Source organism: Halichoeres trimaculatus, unplaced genomic scaffold, assembly GCF_033239565.1.
Source record: "Halichoeres trimaculatus isolate MK-OKI-2021-1 unplaced genomic scaffold, fHalTri1.1 fHalTri1_scaffold_17, whole genome shotgun sequence".
NCBI classification, from domain to species: domain Eukaryota; kingdom Metazoa; phylum Chordata; class Actinopteri; order Labriformes; family Labridae; genus Halichoeres; species Halichoeres trimaculatus.
This window is the reverse complement of record NW_027437195.1, coordinates 15,620,987-15,641,083: the sequence shown is the minus strand read 5'-3', so window position 1 is coordinate 15,641,083 and position 20,097 is coordinate 15,620,987. Positions and strand designations below refer to the sequence as shown.

The window sequence follows — 20,097 nt, the reverse complement described above, 5'->3', positions numbered from 1 at the left end:
ATTGATAATAGTCTCAAACACTATAAAAAAATCAAAGATCATGAAACAGCTCATCTAGCAGTTGTGACTATGTCTTATTGATGTGTACGTGTGCCAGCTCAGATCTTGAATAACATCTGCTTGGAGCCAGACACAGCATCAGGATATCTTTTGATTGGCCCATCTAGCTTTATTTGTTGGAGTCAACTGAGTCAGAATCAGAGGAAAAAACAAAAGCACTGCCATCCGATAATCAGTCATTACAATCAGTGACTGAATGATGGGTTAAAAAAGGCTTTGTGTTCCTTATCACAGAAAGCAGTTTCTGTATACATTTTAGTTTAGATGTGATGCCTCCATTTGTGATTGCTAATGGTACCTAGGTGATGTTGTCTGATGTTTTTGCAATGAAAAAAATCAAGAAAAGTAGAGTAAATAAAATACTAACCACAAACAGACTCTGACTATTTTTTCTATTATGTAGGGAAGACGGTAGGGCTGGGCGATTATGGTAAAAATAAGAATCCCGATTATTTTAAGTGATATTGAAATCACAATGAATATACACAATTATTGATTTATTCAAAAACTTCAGTACTGATTTTAACACAACTTTAAAGAACCAGCAAGTGGCACATACAGTATTATTGCTACACATAAGTCACACACACTCGCTGTGGCTGCACATGGAACACAGAAGAGCTATGAAGCACAGGAACTTGCATACATCTACACTGTGTGGCATATTAATTGTTTTTCTTCGATTATATTGTTTTTATGATTGTCAGATGGCAAAACTGAAATCACGATTAAAATCCGATTAATTGTCCCGCCCTAGAAGACGGACCAACTTTGTTAAACAAGACACAGCGATGTGGTCGAAATCTGTATGGTAATTAAGTTCTGTAATGCTAAAAATATAATTTGAATTGTGGTTGTGAAATGTTGTATTTCATATTTGGATTAAAATAAATGTCTTAAACCTTTGACTGCTAACTGTCATGCAGAACAAACCACAACTTAGATCTGTTTTCTGGATTTTGACTCCAGTGATTTCTCTGCCAGTTGGACGAGAAACAGTTAATAGAAATTGCCAAAATACTATATTTTCCAAAGGAGTTACTACTAAACTGGGAAACACCTACAATGGACAGAGATGATGTATCTCTCTCCTCTTGGTATTAATTTGCAAAGGTCAAGAGGGAGATGTTTTTCAGCAAAAAAGCTTAAGAGCAGATGTTGCTCCACATTTCGCAGACTTAAGCTTGCAGACAGAACAAGAGTGCAGACTGCTGAATCTTGTCCCAGGAGGTGTTATTCAAGAACATTAGCAAAGACAGACACACTTGACTCTTGTTCATGTTTTGCTGTTCAAAACCCAACAGTGTTATGAATCTCATTGACATCTCGGACATTAACTACGATGTAGCTATGAAAATAGAAAACATTTTGGATTAGCACTAAAGATACAATCATAGGCTGACTTGGGACCTTGTTCCAAGTATGACTCTCATGCTTTAGAATCTGATTTTGTAAAAAAGTCAGTCTTAAATTTCTGATATTTGATAAGAAATGTATTACTTGTTAGAAATTTGAAGTTTTTTATAACTGCACTTTGACTGTTTTTTCCTATGTCTAAGATATTTATTTGGCAAAGGGTGGAGAAAATAGAATATGCTTCACCAGAACAGTGTTTCTGTATTTAAAGAGGCGAAAGAAGCCCTCACAGCCTGAGAAAAACTTAATCCTTTTCTTACCCACCCAGCCAGTCACTGCACAGAGCCATCTGCACCAGCAGTGGTCAAACCCCACTGTGGTCACACAGCTCATTCCTCAGGCTTTATGCAAAACGCCCTCATCCATTCATCATTCACCATGAGGTCCCTGTGTGTTTCTTTCAATAAACTCCTGAGGTTTGAACCTTAGCATACACCAATAAATAAAACATCCAATCCCCAGGGTACTTCCACTTTATTGTTGTTGTGTGTTCTTCTTAGCAACATGGATGCAATAGCACAGTGGTGAAGTTTGTGTTTATTGGAGATTCAAAAATAACTCGACATATGACCTAAATTACAGCTTTTTGTAAATGTTTAATCTTTTGCAGTAAATGTTTTGAACGACTCGGGCTATTCTTACAGCTTGTTTTGCAACTTAATCATGAAGCTTGAATGTTAACTTTTGCTTTGCATAGTTACAAGTCACTGTAGATCTCTTGATATTGAACAGTTTGACTCGGGAACAGATGTTCTCTTTCTTGCTCAGGGTGTGATGAGAAGATGGATGTCATGACTGTCATGTTTGTATGGCAAATACCAAACTAAAAGCAGCAGTGGAATAGCTCACTTTTGTATAAAGTCCAGGCAAAGAGGAAAACAAAACCAGTTGCTCCTTGAGTTAGCAAAACATCCTCTCATCCTGCTTGTTTTATCCCTACGAAAAACACAAGTTTGAAATAAAAGATAAGAATTTCCTGGATGGAGGAAATAAATGATGTGGGTCACCAATTCTTGGCCTGGTGTCATGAAACCCTGGTTTTTAATTTTACCCAGATTTAACAAACATGATAAAAACTGCTTATCAGTCAGCTTTAAAATGGAAACCTGTTTATTGTTTCTACAGACTGTACACTGAACCAGTACCTGATCATTTGCTGGTGACTTCAGTTCCACGTTAGTCATACCAACATGGATGTGGTATCTATTTGCTTGGATGAAAATTAATATGCTCGATTCAGATCATGCTTACAGACCAAGGAGGTGATAAAAGAAACCCTACTGCAACAATCATTGCTAGAAAAGCAGAAATAAACGTGTTCGATGCAAACTACACATCCTGGTTTATAGATAACAATCAAACTGATTTTATTTGGCTTATGAGTTTATGAATAATAAATGTATAATGTTATCTTCTCCCACTCAGTGGAAAGCCAATATGAGGAAAAACAAACCCAAAATGATGAAGTTTTGACTGAAAAATCCATGGAAATGTGATTTAACACTGCCCGCAGTGCCAGTAGCTCAATGTGTCCAACACTTTAAACTAAGAATAACAGGAAAACACCAAGTCCAAGAAACATATGCAGCACTTTAACTACCAGCTTCTCTCCCTGAATCAAACTAAGTTCTGCTCGAGTTCCTCGTGGCTGCATAAGGCCAAACATCAGTGTGCAATTAAGACCCAGTCTTTCTTTGATAACATCTCTAGTCATTATGACTTGGATAATTGTGGGCCCTGGCAGAATACTTCCCTCTTGTGAAAATCTGGGTGTGTCTGAGGGCTTATCGCACCAGCCACAGAGGCTGGATTGAATCATGTTCTCTCTGTCTGGACGGCCTTCCAGGAATCCCGCTAGTAGCAGCCAGAGCCTGGGTGAACTGAATTAGAGTCGGGTTGGATTGATTCAGAGGCTTTCATTTTTTTCATGCCTCGGGGGATGAGGCTTATAGTAGAGCAACAACTGGGCCTGAGCGTAGAATCGAAAGCAGCAAAGGTTCTTGAGAAATTTATTTAGCAAAGACTATTATTTGGATCACCTAAAGCCCTACTCAGACAAATGAAAGGATGAAGTTCCACTTCATTTTATAGGTATTATTTCAACCATTGCCTGCATGAAAACAGATTTTCAGTGAGGTTGACCTCATTGAGGTTTTCAGGCACAACATAATCAAAACACATGAATACCACCATGTAGTGATTTACAGGCCAAAGGCTGTGTTCTCTTTGTATCTCCAGAGGGGGCAGTAGCAGTGCCAACCCAACTGCGTCCACCTCAGCTTTCAAAAAACCTCAGTTTTTAAGCTTTAAGAGGTCCAGAAAGGATGGTTCTGGATGGAAACAAGGCATTGTGGTTGCTGGAGTTCAGGGGCCTGAATCAAAAAGCCTGAAGGCATAGTGAGCTGGGATGCTATTCAATATTCTTCAGTGTACTGTAGCTGCTCTGATCATTCACTTAGTAAAACGACACAAGACAGGTCAGCAGGAAGAGGCATTACAAAGTGCTGACTGAGCCTTTGCCTAGGCTGGTCAGTGTCATATGTCAGACTGCTCAACAAGAAACCAAACACGTCCTCAAACGTCAGTTTTAAAAGCCATGAAAACTTTACCAGAGATTGGATCAGGCCCAAAACAAAGTTACATTTTGACATCTGGATATGCATTGATATGTGTGGATTTAAGCTTGCTGGATATGTGTGTTTGCCCATTACAGAGGTCTTCTCCAGCATCACAATCCTGACATCCAGCTCCACACAGAGAATCCAAGCTGTCATCACCATCACCCTCATATGGAGGTGGACCTGATTAATGCCGCCTCCATCTGCCTCAGCTCTGGAGCAGGAGGCTGGGGTGCATTCTGGGAAAGGCGCCCCTCCTCTTATGACTGCCGTACAGTATTTGTCCATGGGACAGCTGCGTCTGCACAAGCCTGCTTGATGAGCAGGATTTGGCTATGGACGCCAAGCTCGCAGAGTGTGATTCGGACAGGGCTTTGGAGAGTTGGGATGGAGGGAGAGAAAGACATATCTGTCCCACGCTGAGGGCTGAGTTCTCTATGGTCCTTTGTTCCCCCTGGCCTAACAGGAAGTCATGAACTCATGGGACTTGTTTGGCTCTGTGTTTGTAGAAAGAAACGCACCAATTCTTCTTGGCCTGGCTCGGCCACTATTGCTGCCTGTTAGGCGCCATCCCATTTCAAAACTGCAGTTCAGGAAGACAAACTTTCTATGAATTAATCTTCCATCACTGTCTACCATAGCATACTGGGTGTATTTAAACATGCCCTCTGCATGTAGCACATTGAGGGATCACCTGAGGACAAGTGGCCTCCACAGCTGAGTCTGCACCGCACAGTAGCTGAGGGACGATGCCCGTGTCCATCGAAGGAGATGTCCAACAATACCCAGGGGGGCCTGTCTCGTTTGTCATATGTAAGAAAATACCCCAGGGACCAGGATCAGGCCAGAGGTGAAGTTTTTAAAACTGACAAGTGAGTCTGACGTGTTCAAGTTAACCCCTGTCGACCCATGCACAGACAAATCACAGCTCACACACTATCATATGCATAACTCAGAAGCGAGACAGAGGCTTGTTTAGGGAAGGGCGCAGCACTTCCAACCTGTGGGAATTACACTGCACTCTACTCCTCTTCTCTACTTCAGCTACAGCCCCCCCTCTTGTTTTGGCAGCAACCAAAAGGGGAGACAACAGGACGATTCTGGATACCTCCTCTTCGAGGAGCAGAGAAGTCTGCCAGGTGGTACAGGAGGAAAACTTTCCCAGGCTGAGTGTTTAGACTTTTTTTTCATCTTATGAAAACACATATTGGATCAAAGTCAGAAACATCAAGAGTATTAGGGGATGGAAAGCTACTTTGGGATTTGAGTAACTCTTATTTACTTATTATTCTCTCGAGTGGGTAATGAGAAACCTGCTGAGTGGATTTCCACTCCTGCCTCTAAGTGTTTTTGATCATTTACTGTTTAAGCTCTGCTCAATTGCTTCACTTGATACCTCAGGTTCCTCAGTGTTCATTAATAAGACGAAAATCAGTGATGATTGTACAATAATACGTCCACACAGGTGCTGAGGTGACCTGGAGGTTTTTAACAGTGGCTCCCGTCAGCGCTGGTGGTGTGGTTAGTCTGGAGTGGGAGTGAAAGCAACCAGTGATCCATGATTAACATGGAGAACTCCCACTATGACCACAGTTTCCTCTGAGAAACGGCTGTGTGGCTCTGCGCAAAGCCTTGAGTCAACAATCCCCATAACCGCCAGCCTGATTACTCACCAGGCAAACGCTGGAGTCTAATATAAGCATAACATGTAAAGCAGAGACAGACTTATGCATCACCCTCTTAAGGGTCTTTCTGCTTCACGTCACTGGGTGTTTTTTGTTTTTCTTCACCATCTCAATATGTTACTGGGTGGGACCAAATTTGTAATCATCCCTGAAGCCAATTGCACTTTGCAAAATTTTAAAGCAATTACTTTAGGTAATGGGCCAAGAAATTGATGCTGAAATAAAATATGAAGCATTTCAAATAAACAAACAGTGCTGAGAAATAGGACACAGTGATTTGATGCTCTCACGAGGAAATAAGATAACTCTTCTTCAATAACCAGACTCATCTATCTGTGATACTGACCCAATGACCTTTGATTTACTTGTATTCATATCTTTTTTACTTCACTTCTTAGTAGGCCAACCATGAACAAGGAATGAGTGGTAATTGATACACAGTTGTTAGTTCAGTGTTATTAATTAAGAGCTCATGAGCAGGAGTCCTGATTTCAGAACTGGAAGTGATCTGGTTTCTATTTGTTGCACCATTACAGTCAATGCAGCAGTATTGAGCAGTCATATATGAGCATACTTTAGTGTATGCAGTAAAAACAGTCTGCTGGAGGCGCTGGTTTGTCTCAGTCAGACGAGTGAGCACCCCATGTACAGAGGCTGCAGTCCTCACTGCACCAGCTGCAGGATCACTATCAAGTCCAAACATTATTTGGTGCATCATTTTGGCTCCCCATATTTCCTCTTTTCTATCTGCCATTTTTAATAAAGGCTAAAAGCTATAAAATATAAATGAAAACAAAACAGTGTTCAGAGCAAAAGCAGGTAAAGCAAACCCTGGTGTTAAGACATCCTAGAGCCTGTCACCACTAATCTGGTGACTGTTTATCTGAATAAACAAATATTTGCATACAAGTGCAGCCAACAATTAATTTGAGATCAAACAGCAAATCGGCTCTTACATTTAAAGGTCCCATATTATGCAAAAATCACTTCATTAAGCTTTTAGTGACATTTGTGGGTGTTTGGCTTTCCTCCCAGCCCACAAAATGTGATATTCAATGACAAAACCTGTATTTAGTAGAGCTTGTGAATGTAAAATCCTGGCCTAATACGAGCTGTTTGGATTTTGGGGATTTGCAGACATCAGCTATTCCCTTTTTCGACCAATCAGGGGCAAGTCTGACCTGATTGGTCCACCAGAGCAGATACCCCCGATCCCCCTTCCCGCCCACTCCCCTCCCCGCCATCCGCCAACAAACCTGGGACCCTGAAAATGTGAGTATTTTAAATGCTGTGTGCTGTGGAGCAGATGTAAGAGCTTTTCCTCAGCGTTCCCCCTGTCTCTGTGTTAGCTTCAGGATGCTAACTGTAGCTGTGGTTAGCCTGTTGTTTTAGCCTGTAATGTTACGGTAAACAAGCTTCGCTGTTTTCTAAACATTGTGCACTCGGAGCTCATGGCTCCACTCTCACTGGCGTGGAAGAGCGGGACGGTGTCAGCGGTGGCTGATTTACATATGAAGGCCACGCCCACTAAATCAGAGCGTTCTGAACAGAGGGGCTATGAGAGCCTGGAAACAATGCTGCTGTGCTTGATTTATTGGCTTTTTGGTCCAAAACATGTTACTACCATTTCATGGAGACATCAATGATCCATATTAAACTGCAGAAAATGAGCAGAATATGGGACCTTAAAAGGCTTCCTGAAACGCATCAGAAATGACCAACCTGACCTCTACCAGCCAAAAAAGCATTGTAAAAGGTCTTTTCTTCTCATCACAAGGACAAATCTGCAAACTTACAAACTTCAGACTTGTCACATGCAGGACAATAAAGCCGCGTTTCCACCAAGCAGTCCGGGTCGGATCGTCTCGGTACGGTGCGCTTTTAGCGGCGTTTCCACAGACTCATCCCGGGACGGATCCCTAAAAACCGAGACGAGCCGTCCCACTTTTTTGGGACCCTTTGGTATGGGTGCCAGACTGAACCGATCCGCTCTCGGGAGGTGGAGCAACAACACTGCAGACCGTTGATTGGTCAAAAGAATCCTCACTCACCCCGACAGCGGCTGCATTTCTCCTTGCGGCTCACAGACTTCTCTGAAACAAAGCTTGATTGCACTTTGTAACAGAGAGTTACATGAAAATCACAGAGAGGACGAAATGCTGCATGTCTTCCATCCGTGCTCTTTGTTTACTGTGTCGCGTTTTCTTCTTTGTTGGATTTAATCGCGGGGTAAGCTGCTACGGCGTCGCGCTATTGTTTACCAGCTGTGGCTTCCGGCATGCGGCTTACACGCCGCCCACCACGAGAGGGCACAGTCTGCTGTGGAAACGCAAACGGGATGAGACTTTACTGTCCCAAACCGTCCCAAACCGTACTGAACCGACCCGTACTGCTTGGTGGAAACGCAGCTTAAGAAGAACACCTGTTTATTTTTAGAGTTTGTAAAACTGGAGTTATCCAGAATAAGCCTCACTTTTTACACTAGAACTAGGAGTCAACAGAAACAGGTAAATAGGCACTTCTCTTGTGGACATTATGACTTAAGAATTGAGGTTTAATCTGCAGATATTTCTCTTTAGGTCTGAACACACCATCTCTATTCTTGTCGCTAAGTGGACAGCTAACGTTATTGCACACAATAAGGAAACTCTGGCTGTAAGTCATTTATACCTCACCACTTGAACGCTTGAAAGGTTGTTCATTGTTCCCAGAGGCATAAATAATCTGCAGACAACAAGCGACTGCTTCCAGTATTGGGTCCACAGCAGCTGAACTGACTGATAAAATATAGCTGTAGTTAAAACTCTGGATTATGAAATGTTTCTGACAAAGACACTTTATTTAATGTGGACATTGGCCACTGGCTCAAACACTTTCTTAGGTTGGGTCTGCATGTCTGAAAAAAGTACCCTGTTACGAAGACAAAAGAGGCTGTGTTTTAAGGGCTGTTGTTCCAAGTGCTGCTGAGATGATGAAATTATGATGGAATCCAACAACGCTGATTTCACCAACAGATTTATCAGCTTGAAAACTTATCAAAACACTGCACAGTGGTTTGAAAACTTATAAACAAAATGTTACAACTTTGGCGATATAACACAGTGGCAGTTTGTTCTGTGTCCCAGTGATCCTTGTGAAAACAATAAAAATGTGCTGTTCCTTTAATGCAGCCTCACACACCCTGTTGAATGGCCAATGCGGGGAAACGATGCATGACGTGTATTTGTTTTATTAGGTTTAGACAGGTTGAAGTCTTTATGGTGGTAACACCCTTGATTTTTTGGGGTAGGTGAGATTGGAAGTGCAGGGGCCTCATGAAGTGGAATAGACTCTGTTTCTGAGGTGTTATTGTTAGAAAGGCAGATTAGCATCACATCAAGGAAAGTTTTGATTGGTTGGACTGAACGATTCCCGCTTTTGCATCAAATGCTATAGAGTTGTAAGACAAGCTTGTAAAACTTAAAGAGTAACATCATCTACAAACTTCACTCCAAGCTTCAACAATTCCTGCTCTCTATGCAAGCTTCCATCAATGTGGGTTTGTAACAGAAGTCAGTGCATGAACTACTTCTCAAATCAACTGTGAGTTTAAACTCTAATGCAAAAACAAAAAAACTTAAGCTGCATGCAGTATCCCTGCACCGCTCTGTTCTCCAGGTATCTGCTGTCAGCTGTCTTCAGTTTGATTACGTAACAGACCAGAGAGAGATGACCTTTGGAGGTCCAACCTGCACACTGCACACACATCCTGCTCTGCCCTGCTCTGTTTCCTGCAGAGGCCTGATGTCAGAGAGCAGTGGGGGTATAGAGTTGATATGAAAGACTAGTAGGAGGCGCTCAATACGTCCTCTGTGCGTTATCACAGCTCCAGCTTAGCCGGGAGTGTTCGCCACTGGCCCTGACCTTCATACTGGGAGCTGACAGACGAGCTGTGATCTACGGGATCTGCTGCTGACAGGGACAAGCCTTTCACTAATGCTGAGCACAGCGCTCACAGGAAACACTGGTTTTACAGTAAGACACATTCAGTGAGGTCAGAGGAGGAAACGCTTATTTGTTTGCCAGCTGCTTATAGGATGTAACTATTTTGAATTTTACAGTTTTTATCCTGCAGAACAGGCAGCTGGGACATTTGGGAGGCGGTTCAAATGGTCAGAGGAGAAACGGAAGACAGCAGACTGGAATACAAGAAGAGGGAGCAGGGTGTGGAGTAATATTCCCATGCCCCAAAACCTTCATAGACACTCCTCAAATGTTTTGTCCATCTGGACTACACTTTTATTCTTGACTGTCACTCATAAATGAATGAACTCAGTAGACTTAGTGGGAAGCATTTTTTCCTCTTGAGTAGCCCTTCATGTGTGGCCTCTTTGCCCACACTTGACTGAAAACACCAGTCGACTCTTAATTTTTACAGAGACCAATTTCACAACTCATCAGAAATCTTCCAGTGACCATATCTTCTAGAAGCACTGGCTAACTCCTCTCTAGGCTGAATAAAGCCATTGGGTGGCTTCTTTTAAGGATGGAGATTCTGTACTGATGAACAACTTCATGTGAGCACTGCTTTTCAATGCAACACTGATGTTTACAGCCCAACCATAGACTGCATAAAGTATGTGTGTAGCTTCATTGGAGTCACCCAATGGTCCTTGAGGAGATGTTTTAAAGTTTATCAGTGGTAATTAGGGATGTCCCGATTCCGATCACGTGATCAGAATTAGGGCTGATCGAGGCATTTTTTAACGATCTGAGATCGGAGAGGGAATTGGAAAAAGCCTGGGGCCTTAGTTCTTGTTTTAAATTAAATATACATCATCATTAATTTTAGAATAGAACTTTATTTGTCATTGTAACAAGTACAACGAAATTGCAACCTTATTGTCACACACATACAAGATAATCTTGTGGTGCACCACTGAGAAGCTTTATTTTTATTTGGTTGACCCAATGCTGCACTAAGTAGAGAAAAAAAGCGATATACATGTTGGATAGAATGATACCTTCATTTAAATAGAATAAATAAAAAATCCAAGGACAACGTGTAGGAGTTTTTTTCTTTTCTTTTTTCTTAATGCATTGCTGAAAGATCGGATCAGGAAATATCGGGATCGGCAGATACTCAAAATAAAAAAATCGGATTGGGAACAAAAAAAAACGTGATCACGTGACATCCCTAGTAGTAATGCTGGAAATGCTGCCTCTGCCAAACTTTGGGTGAATCTAGAAACAGATGAAGAAGTGGAGCTGAGTCAGCCATAAGACTCAACCAAGTCATGCTCTTAAATGTGCAAATCTATGCAAAACTTTTAAAATCTTCAAAATGGATGTGCCAAAAAGAGCTATTTAGGCAAAAAAATAAAAAAAAATGGAATGTATTTTGTTTAATTGTGCTTTAAATTGTCTTTTTAACACAAAACTATGTGCGGATTTGTTTGCTTTTGAAGCAAGCCTCCAGTGGACGCTTTAGGAAATGCAGTTTTTGTACTTTATCATTAGCTTAGATTTTTGAGTCTGACTAGTAACTTTAGAAGTGAAGCTTGAGTAGCAGTTTAAAGACAACAAGGATTCATATATTTATTGATCCAGACAGCCCTCTGGATTACATCTCAGTAATCTCAAGGTGTTCCCTTGCAAGCTGGGATACAGGTATAATCCCTCCAGTGAGCTCTGGGTCTACCCAAGAGCATTTTGTGACATGACTCAGGCATCCAGGAGAAATCCTTAACAAATGCCTGAACCTGAGAAAACTGAGAAAACTCAACTGGCTGCTTCTATCAGTGATCCTGTCCCCTAGGTCAGAGGTCCCCAACCCCCGGGCTATGGACCGGTACCAGTCCGTGGATCAATTGGTACCAGGCCGCACATAAAAAATACTCAACTCGCATTATTTCAGTTTAATTATTTGATTTTGAATGATGTTTCATTTTTAAAAATGACTGGATTCTCTCTGTCATACCCGTCTATGACTCATTCTTGACCCCAACCCCCCAAGCTAGCAAAATGGACAAAACAAACATCTTTGAAAAGTTTCTATAGGCAGGGTAAAAGAGCCAGTGAGGAGACAGAAGAATAGCCAGTTCGTGAAAATATTGTCTGGCATTAAACCGGTCTGTGGCGCAAAAAAAGGTTGGGGACCGCTGTCCTAGGTCATTAAACAGAGTTTGATGTAGGTCATCTGGTAAAATTAAAGTCAGGTCTTCAGCTCCCTCTGCACCACTATGGCCCAGGACAACATGTGAGAGCTTATTGTTTACTACATTTCCATTTTCTTTTCCATTTATCTGTTTATAAGCATTAATTCAAGCTAAGATCTCTGGCAACACAGATCACTGTTGATTGTGCCCTGTGCAGCCTATATCAGTTGAACCCTTAGTGAATACATGGACCACAGTACGTTCAATACCAAAAGTAGCATCACACACATATGGACTCTGCGTCAGTAAGTTTAGGGTATTAAAACTACATCTAACAGTCTCTATTGGCAGATCTTGGTCTTTAGTTAATCTGAAGACAAAAGCTTTATTTTTGAAGAGGCCAAAAACAACAAAAGCTACTCAAAGACCAAGGGATCTGTTATGATTTGATGCATGAAAATATTGCTCAACTTGAAGATTTCTGTTCAAAATGTGTTTAAAAATATCTTCAGACAGAATCAGGACAAACAGAAGAGACCTACTTGATGAGCAGACGTTAACGAAAACAAAATTATTTTGTTATTACCATTGAAAATGTTGAAATCCTTTCTATTTTGTTTTTTGAAATAGTCGTAAATACACTCATTCTCCAAATGACTAACCAGACCGCAACTTCCAGCTGCCCAACACCAACACATGTTTGAGATGAAGACCCGCTGAAAAATACACAGATCATCTTCACTCACATCATCTTAAACTGACAAAACATTTTCCAGCCCCGCTGACATGAGCACTCAGGGCTGTTTTTATGGCGTTAAGAAGAAAGGTCGACAGACAGGTATCTAAAGCAGGAGAGAGATTATACATCCTGCATCTCTCTTATGTTCAGCTGTCTGTATGACTTTCTCTTTCTAATTAACTTTTTCTCTTATTGACATTCTTTTTGTCTCTCCCTCCTTGTCTGTCTCATTCCTCCTCTGCACTATTTCTTATTCTTGGCGCCGCTTGACAGGCCGGGTCGGTAACAGGGTGCTGCTGACATAACAAGTCAAGTCTGCTCCAAGAAAGACATATATAGTTCCTCACACCTTCTCCAGTAGGGGGAAAATTAAAGGGAGACTGGCTGGGTGCTGCGTGTTCAGGGTGGCCTTAAACTCCCTGGAGAGTAGAAGTGGGGGCCAGACCAACATGATCTGTCTCAGTCCGAGCGCCTGTCCTCCCTGCTCCTCTTCTTACTCCTTAATTGAGCTTTGGCTCTGGGGTTGTCTCGCTCCATGTGACCCCACATTGCTCGTGCTTTTCTGGCTCTGGAAACAGTGGAACCTCAGCCCTGATATGTGAAACCAAGACTTCCATTCACTGTGTCTCAACAGGGAGACAAATGTCCCACCACTGAGAGATAACTCTGAGCAGAGAGAATGCAAATCATTCACAGCTCTGTGGATGTGATGTTTTTCACTGTGAATCATCAATGAAGAAGAGTCAACTATTTTAATAATTGTTTGGCTCATTTTAAGGAGAAGACATTCTGCAATTCTGGCAGATGTTTTTATTCTGTCCGGAAAACTTGGTTACAACGACTAATAATTGGATTAGTCTGGGCTGCGTGCTCGGAAATTTGGGCTCTAGCAGAAGGAAATGGCTCATCTTGAACTAAGCAGTTCCTCCAAGGAGCTATTAGTCAGCTTCAGCAGAAAAATGAGAAGGCGAAACACTCATAGTAGGGGCATTTGTGACTCAGTACCACTGTCTGCTCCTGACAATGTTTTCACTTTTTATTTGGCTCGAACGTGTGACTCAGGACACAAAAATGCTCTGTGAGTCAAGAACAAAGGCGACATATGCAAAACAACTGTGCAGCCTTCAGAGGACGTGTGTTGATTATAAGATACGATGACTCCACAGTAATCTTTTTAAGAAGGAGGATGTATAAAAACTTCGCTGTGAAGCATCTGCAGAATCACTTAGAGTTTCACAAAGCTACCAAAAACATGTGGGTGGCTCAGTCTGTGTAATTCTACAACACCAGCAACAAATATATATAAACATGAAACCATGAAAATTAGCATGATGAGGCCCATGAAAGTCCGTGGTAACTGAGAGCGCTGATGTGGTTTGGTGAAGAAAATGACCTCCATGACAAACTGGCCAAGAGGAGAGTGGTGCCTAAAACTAATTATGTCAATTTAACAAACTGTGTGTGGATTAAAAGAGAAGAAATTGACAAGATAGTCTGAATCTGTGAGCAATAACCGTCTATCAAAATGTTTGTTGAAATAATCATTGCCTCCCAGCATCCTCTATGGTGAGTATGGTAAAGACATTAATCAAGCTGAGAAAGTATTTCCAACAAGACTGGAGCTATAGCCGTCAAGTTCGGGCCAAGAAACTATTAAGCCTGTCTGATTAGCAGTCTTTGGAGAATCTGCTGACAGAGTCCTTCTCCTCAGCAATTTCAGCTGGATGCATTGTAGTCACAGTTGTTCCAGTAAATCAAAGCACAAACTGCAGCATTCAAGGCCTGAAGAAACTATACAATCCTTCTCCTCTGTTTTCACTGTAAACAGCACGGGTTAATACTGCTGTCTGATAAATCATTTTACATTTTTCTGCATTTTAAGATTTGCTTTAATGCTTTTTTCAAACATGGCAGCACAGCAGACGGTTACCCACTTTATTTAGTGTTTAATTTACTGCAGGAGCATTAATGCTTTAACACACGAGCCCCTTCATCTGGTTTGATTTATCACAACAACAAATACAAGCAGCAGTGAAGGAGGGTGTAATGAACTCCTGTTTGTTTAAGAGCATTTAAATCATTTACAACAAGGCAGTTTTTTGTTGGTTTTTTTTGTGCACCTTCCTGACAGAAATAGTAGCTAAAATGTTACATGAGTTCACTGAATGAAAAAGAGATTCACCTTCATGCTAACAGCTCCTGATTATCTCCTACTGTGTGGAAAGGTGTGCCTATAAACACCACCCCTGGTTATAAGTATTAGTTTATTGCTAGAGAAATACAAACAGATTTTCTATACAGGTATAACTTCAAGTTCTCCAGAGGTGGAATTGTTGTCATGACAACTGCCCCAAATTAAGGGTTTTTATGTCATTTAATTATGCCCAAACAAGAATGAAACTATTTGTGACTTCATTAGCTTTGCTGCAACATGGACCTTTATCTAACACTTGCTGGGAGTGGAACTGTCCTAAAAGCAAGAAGGCTTTGCAGACAGCTATGAAACAAGGAGTGATGTTACAAAATTATCTTTATCTTATTGTTTGTTAGCAACCCAACTAACAAGTTTGTCTCTTTCAGAAATGTTAGGGAATCTTTTTTGTTCTTCTGTCTTTAACCTCTTAAGACCCAGCATCCACATATGAGGACATTACATTTCTGCCTCTCAGACTCATACTTCATTTTTTAAAACTTTGGTCTAATAGCTACATTTAGGGGCACTGCCCACATCATCCTTTGGTGAAATCACAACATTACACCCATTTTAGTGAAAAAAACAACGTATTTAAGTACAATAGACGCTTGGTGCTCCCAGCCTAGCGTGGCTCCAAATCTCTAGCCAGACTCTTCTCCTGTGTTGTGCCCAAATGGTGAATGAATTACCTAACTCTATATGATCCACAGAGTCCCTTTCTACTTTTTGAGATGTCTGAAGACTCACTTGTTCAGGGAACACTTAAACACTTAATCTGACCCTTCTCCTCTCTGTCCTCAGGGGTAGAATGAGTCAGGAGGTCTAAGACTTAGCTCTTGTGATTTTTCAGCACTACTACTGAATATTGTTGAAGATTGAAGTATACTGTTGCAGCAATTTATTGTGGTTTGTTGGCTTGCTGATTATTCTGTCCTGTTGTCGCACTAACAAGGTTTTCCTTCAGTCTAAATTCTTGCTAGTGTTGTATGTTGCTTTGGATAAAAGCGTCTGCTAAATAAAACTGTAAACTATAAACTGTATAACACAAATAATCAAACTTCCTGTAAAAAGACCAAGTTTAGTTATTATACTTATTAAGTCTTCCCAAAAAGCAAAGTGAATTAAAAATTGCACATCAAACAAAAGCTCAGTTCTTTAGAGGTTAATTTAAGAAATTTATGTTGACAACAGCAGCATGTAGGCTTACAGTTGTCACACATAGCTGTAAGCTTACATGACATTTTAGTTTCATAACTGTTCACTCACCAAGTTTAGAAATGTTGTCCCTCTTTTCTTCTGACATTGGTAAAGAATTTGTCTTTGAGGTGTTTTAACCATCCATAGTTTAAAAAACTGAGCTCCCCTCTAGCTATTCTAAGAAATGGTAGGGACCCACAGCTGCTTCACTTACACAGTGTGCGTGGGCTGTCTGGTGGTCACAGGTCGTGGGGTCTGGGCCTTGGTGGTGTCGATGGCCTGTCTCTCTGAGGGTCTCCTCCGTGGTTGGTCTTTCTGGAAAGGGTTGGACCCAGGTTGAATGCGCCTCAGGCTGCCTCCGTCTCGGATGTACACCTGCTCGGGAGCCACCTCCTCACAGCGGGGTCCCTGGAAGCCGGAGCGACACACACAGGTATGTGGGCGGCTGCAGGAGCCTCGGTTCTGGCAGGGGGGCTGGCAGTCAGCTGAAGAGGGAGCACAGATGGAGATCAGGTTTTGTTAGAGCATGTGACTGGCTTGTACACAGGAGCAGTAGCAGAAATGTCCTCCCCTGATTTTAACAACAGGGATCACTTTAAACTGATTCAATCAAAGGAGCATTAGTCTCACGTCTCAACCCTTTTCTGTCCTTTTCAGAGAGCCTGGAACGGCTGTCATGTTCAATTTCTCTCAAGCTTTTAACAGATATGTTTATTCTAAATGTATATGATGACTTACATTAAATCTTTATCCAATTTCCCACTGAGGTAAAGCCTATACTGCAGCTAAGTGCTGCCAGCATTTCTGTTTCAAGTCATTTCCCTAAAATACCTTTCGTCACTGATCTAGTATCCAGTGTGCACTTTCTCTACAACACAAGCAGCTCAAATGGTCATAAAAGTAGGAGGTCATAAAAAAATGAGCGAATGGGAAAAAGTGGTTGCTGAAGGCCAACTGCAAATAGCCTACACTTCATCAAAGCAATGGCCTGTGTCTTTTATTTGAAAAACAAATGAAATGTGAACGGGCTAACTGTGCTTAAAAGATGAATGTGTGCATAATATTTATCAATAGTCTGAAAATACACAGAGCTGAGGTCATGTCTTGGTCATGGAAAAATAATCTGTGTCACTCTATCGGGCCCGCCCCCACGTGCTCCCATCTCAGCTCAGGTCTTCACAGCATCGAAAAGTCAGCGGCACGCAATTTAAAGTCAACAAGCTCTCGATCTTGTGACACAAATGTCTATAGTAGACAGCACTTGGGGATTTATGACGTTGTCCTCAAACCGTAAATCAGGCCATTGGTCTGTGGTGGCTAAAGCAAACAGTGGCGCTCTGTCAACACGACTATGGAATGCTATTGACACAGATGCTGTGGACACTGACAGATCGCAGGCAGGAACGCTGCCACAGTTCTTGGCAGTGAGGAGCGCTGGCAGATCGAAAAGGGCCCCACCGGGCGCGAACAACACTCTACCTGCTGCACATTTCCTGTTATTGCAATGGAGCTCACACTCTGGGGCCACTTTGTGTTTCTCCTGGTCTTGAGTGAAAGCATGCTGGACCCTGAAAGTGCTCTTCCTGATGACATGTGCTCAAAGTGACAGAAGGCAACAGGACAGTGACGAGTAATGACTATTTCCCTGCATAAGCTAAATCAAACTTTTTGTTGAAGTTCTTTCAGGTCGTGATCCATGCTTATTGAAATATGCATTGTAAGGCCATTGAATGATAACAATAACAAATCAAGGGATTAAGTATCAGACAATCATTACTTTCTACTGCCATAGGGTGAAGAAAATTTTATTTACAACATCTTTTCACTCAAGCATTTTGTTTTAACAGCCCAGAGGAAAATGTGGCCCCTGTTTTTTGATGAAGTATACACATTTAGAGACATGTGGTTGTGGATTTGTATAACTTGGTATGTGATGTGAATTTTCCATCAGGGGATAAAGAAGAATTGCATGAGTTCTGTTTGGCGAAGAGTTACATACATCATCTGACTTAAGCACAGGCTGGCTGGGTGCCACCGGCCTGTCCTGAGTCTGTTTAACCTCAAATTTAGGGATAAAGCGGTTGATCCAAAGGCCCAAACTTCCAGTGACATTATGCTGCAGGGGAGAACTTGGTAATGTGCTAAACTACATTCTCCAAATAAACAACTTGAAGTGAAATGAGAAACAGCACGGGCGGGAAAATAACAAAATAGATGGAGGTTCCCGGCGGGCTCACGGTGGGATAAGTGTTCGTTTGCGTCACGTGTGACCCGAGGTACAGAAATGACACCAGACAAACATGTCGCCTGTGCTGACAATAGAGAGAACAGGTCAGTGACTCGGGGCCTGGCGAGTTGCCCCACATGAAGCTGGTTGCGTGGTCGCGGCGCACACTATCACAGCCTGTCTGTGTTGTCTCAAGGCCCTGCCTCTGGGCTGTTGAACACATTGTGGCAGTAATTGCTGTCATGCAGATTTGTCTTTCACATCGTTAAAACTAATTGCCTCGCATTCCATCCATTTTGCAAATATGCGCAGCAATTATTACTAAGCGCGAGTAATAATAAAATGAGAATCCGTCGGATATAAAAGAGGAGAAATGGCAAACATTCCTGGCATTGCCACTTCAGCCTTAATTATGACTGAGACGGACTTGCCAAGTTCTGTGAGTTTGTGTCCTGATCCAGTCATCTGAAAAGAGGACGCTAATAGACTGATGCCGAAAGCTTTGAACCCTCCAAACAAACATACTGAACAGGAGGAATTAGCGATCAAACATGCTATTACTAAGGTAACAGAGCTTTTGTTGGATTGAATTTAAAGATTACAGCTAGTTTCAGGGGTTCAATGGTCAATGAAAGTCTCTTTTTACAAAAAGCCCTTAGTATTTCAAAAACACAGGCTCAAAATCTCAATTAATTTGTCAAAGATCTTAATTGAATTTGAGGCAATTTAACAGCAATTCTGCACCGGTTTTAGGATAACACGGAGCTTCATTGAGGTCAGAACTGAGCTTTATTTCTCTTGTGGGTTTCAGTTATAAGCTCAGGTTTGCATGTGTGTGTGTGTGTGTATACTGAGGGAGATCTGCCATTCTCGTCCCCCTCCATTGGGCTCTCATTTCCAACTTAGGCCTCATTTCCAGTCCATTACAATTCACCAGAGATTCACCTTCCCCACTCTCAGCCTCAGAGTAACAAAACCCATCAAATCTTTACAGTTCACTTATTCATCCAGGAGCAATCTGAAACCAATATCTGACATAGCTTCAACATGCAGAAAAATCTCTCACGTTACGCAGGTCAACAGCGCTACCAAAAGGTAACCAGGAATTCTGAAAATAATATTGATAGTGAAAGCATAATCACAAAAATCTTGGACTCTCCATGGGCTGAGTGCATTACGCTCCATTATGAGATTTAGAGGCCGGGAGCTGCTGCAGAGAGTAGGATGCAGCTGAATATGAAACACAGGTGGATTAAGGGCCTTTTTAAACCCTGTGATTCAGAGACAGGAAGCAAAGATTAACTGCAAGAATTATTAGTAGGGGATCTTACCTGTGACTGAACTCTGCAAAGTTAATAAACTTTGTCAACCCAAACTTAAAAAACTGTCCAGATTGTTTACTATTGGTGCTACCTCCCCAGATGTGCAGGCTTGCTGTTACAGATGATGGCTTTTAAACGGTGCATTGAGTACAAGTCAGGTGGTTTTTCTCCTCTTTAGACCAGGGGATGTGAAGTCCATGGTTTCCAAAAAGACTGTCACATTTTAAGTTGTCAGGCCAAAGAACAGTTTTCCACTAAGTCCATCCTAAAAGGTGGTTGCCAGTGACTCTTGGTCCGTTATACATGATTTCTCTTTGCATGGTGCATTTTATACCCACATTTGTGGATGCAGCAACAAACTGGGTTTTTTTGGAAGTAATTGTAAGCCTAAGCAGCGATTTCCACTACAGAGTGTTTTTTTTATTTTTTTTTACCTTTTTGGACAGTTAATATTCCAGGTTCTCTGAATCATTGAGTAATTGTTTTTAATTGTTAGCACTTA

The 20,097-nt window shown here is 41.7% G+C and overlaps 1 protein-coding gene across 1 annotated transcript in view; it reads right to left on the bottom strand.

The window, feature by feature from the left end:
• The window catches only part of LOC141806307 (latent-transforming growth factor beta-binding protein 2-like), a 100,128-nt gene that overhangs the window by 66,584 nt on the left and 13,447 nt on the right, over positions 1-20,097 (bottom strand). The window contains exon 3 of the mRNA XM_074691749.1: positions 16,261-16,531. Coding sequence (XP_074547850.1) covers positions 16,261-16,531 — 271 coding nt within the window. The remainder of the gene's footprint in view (positions 1-16,260; positions 16,532-20,097) is intronic.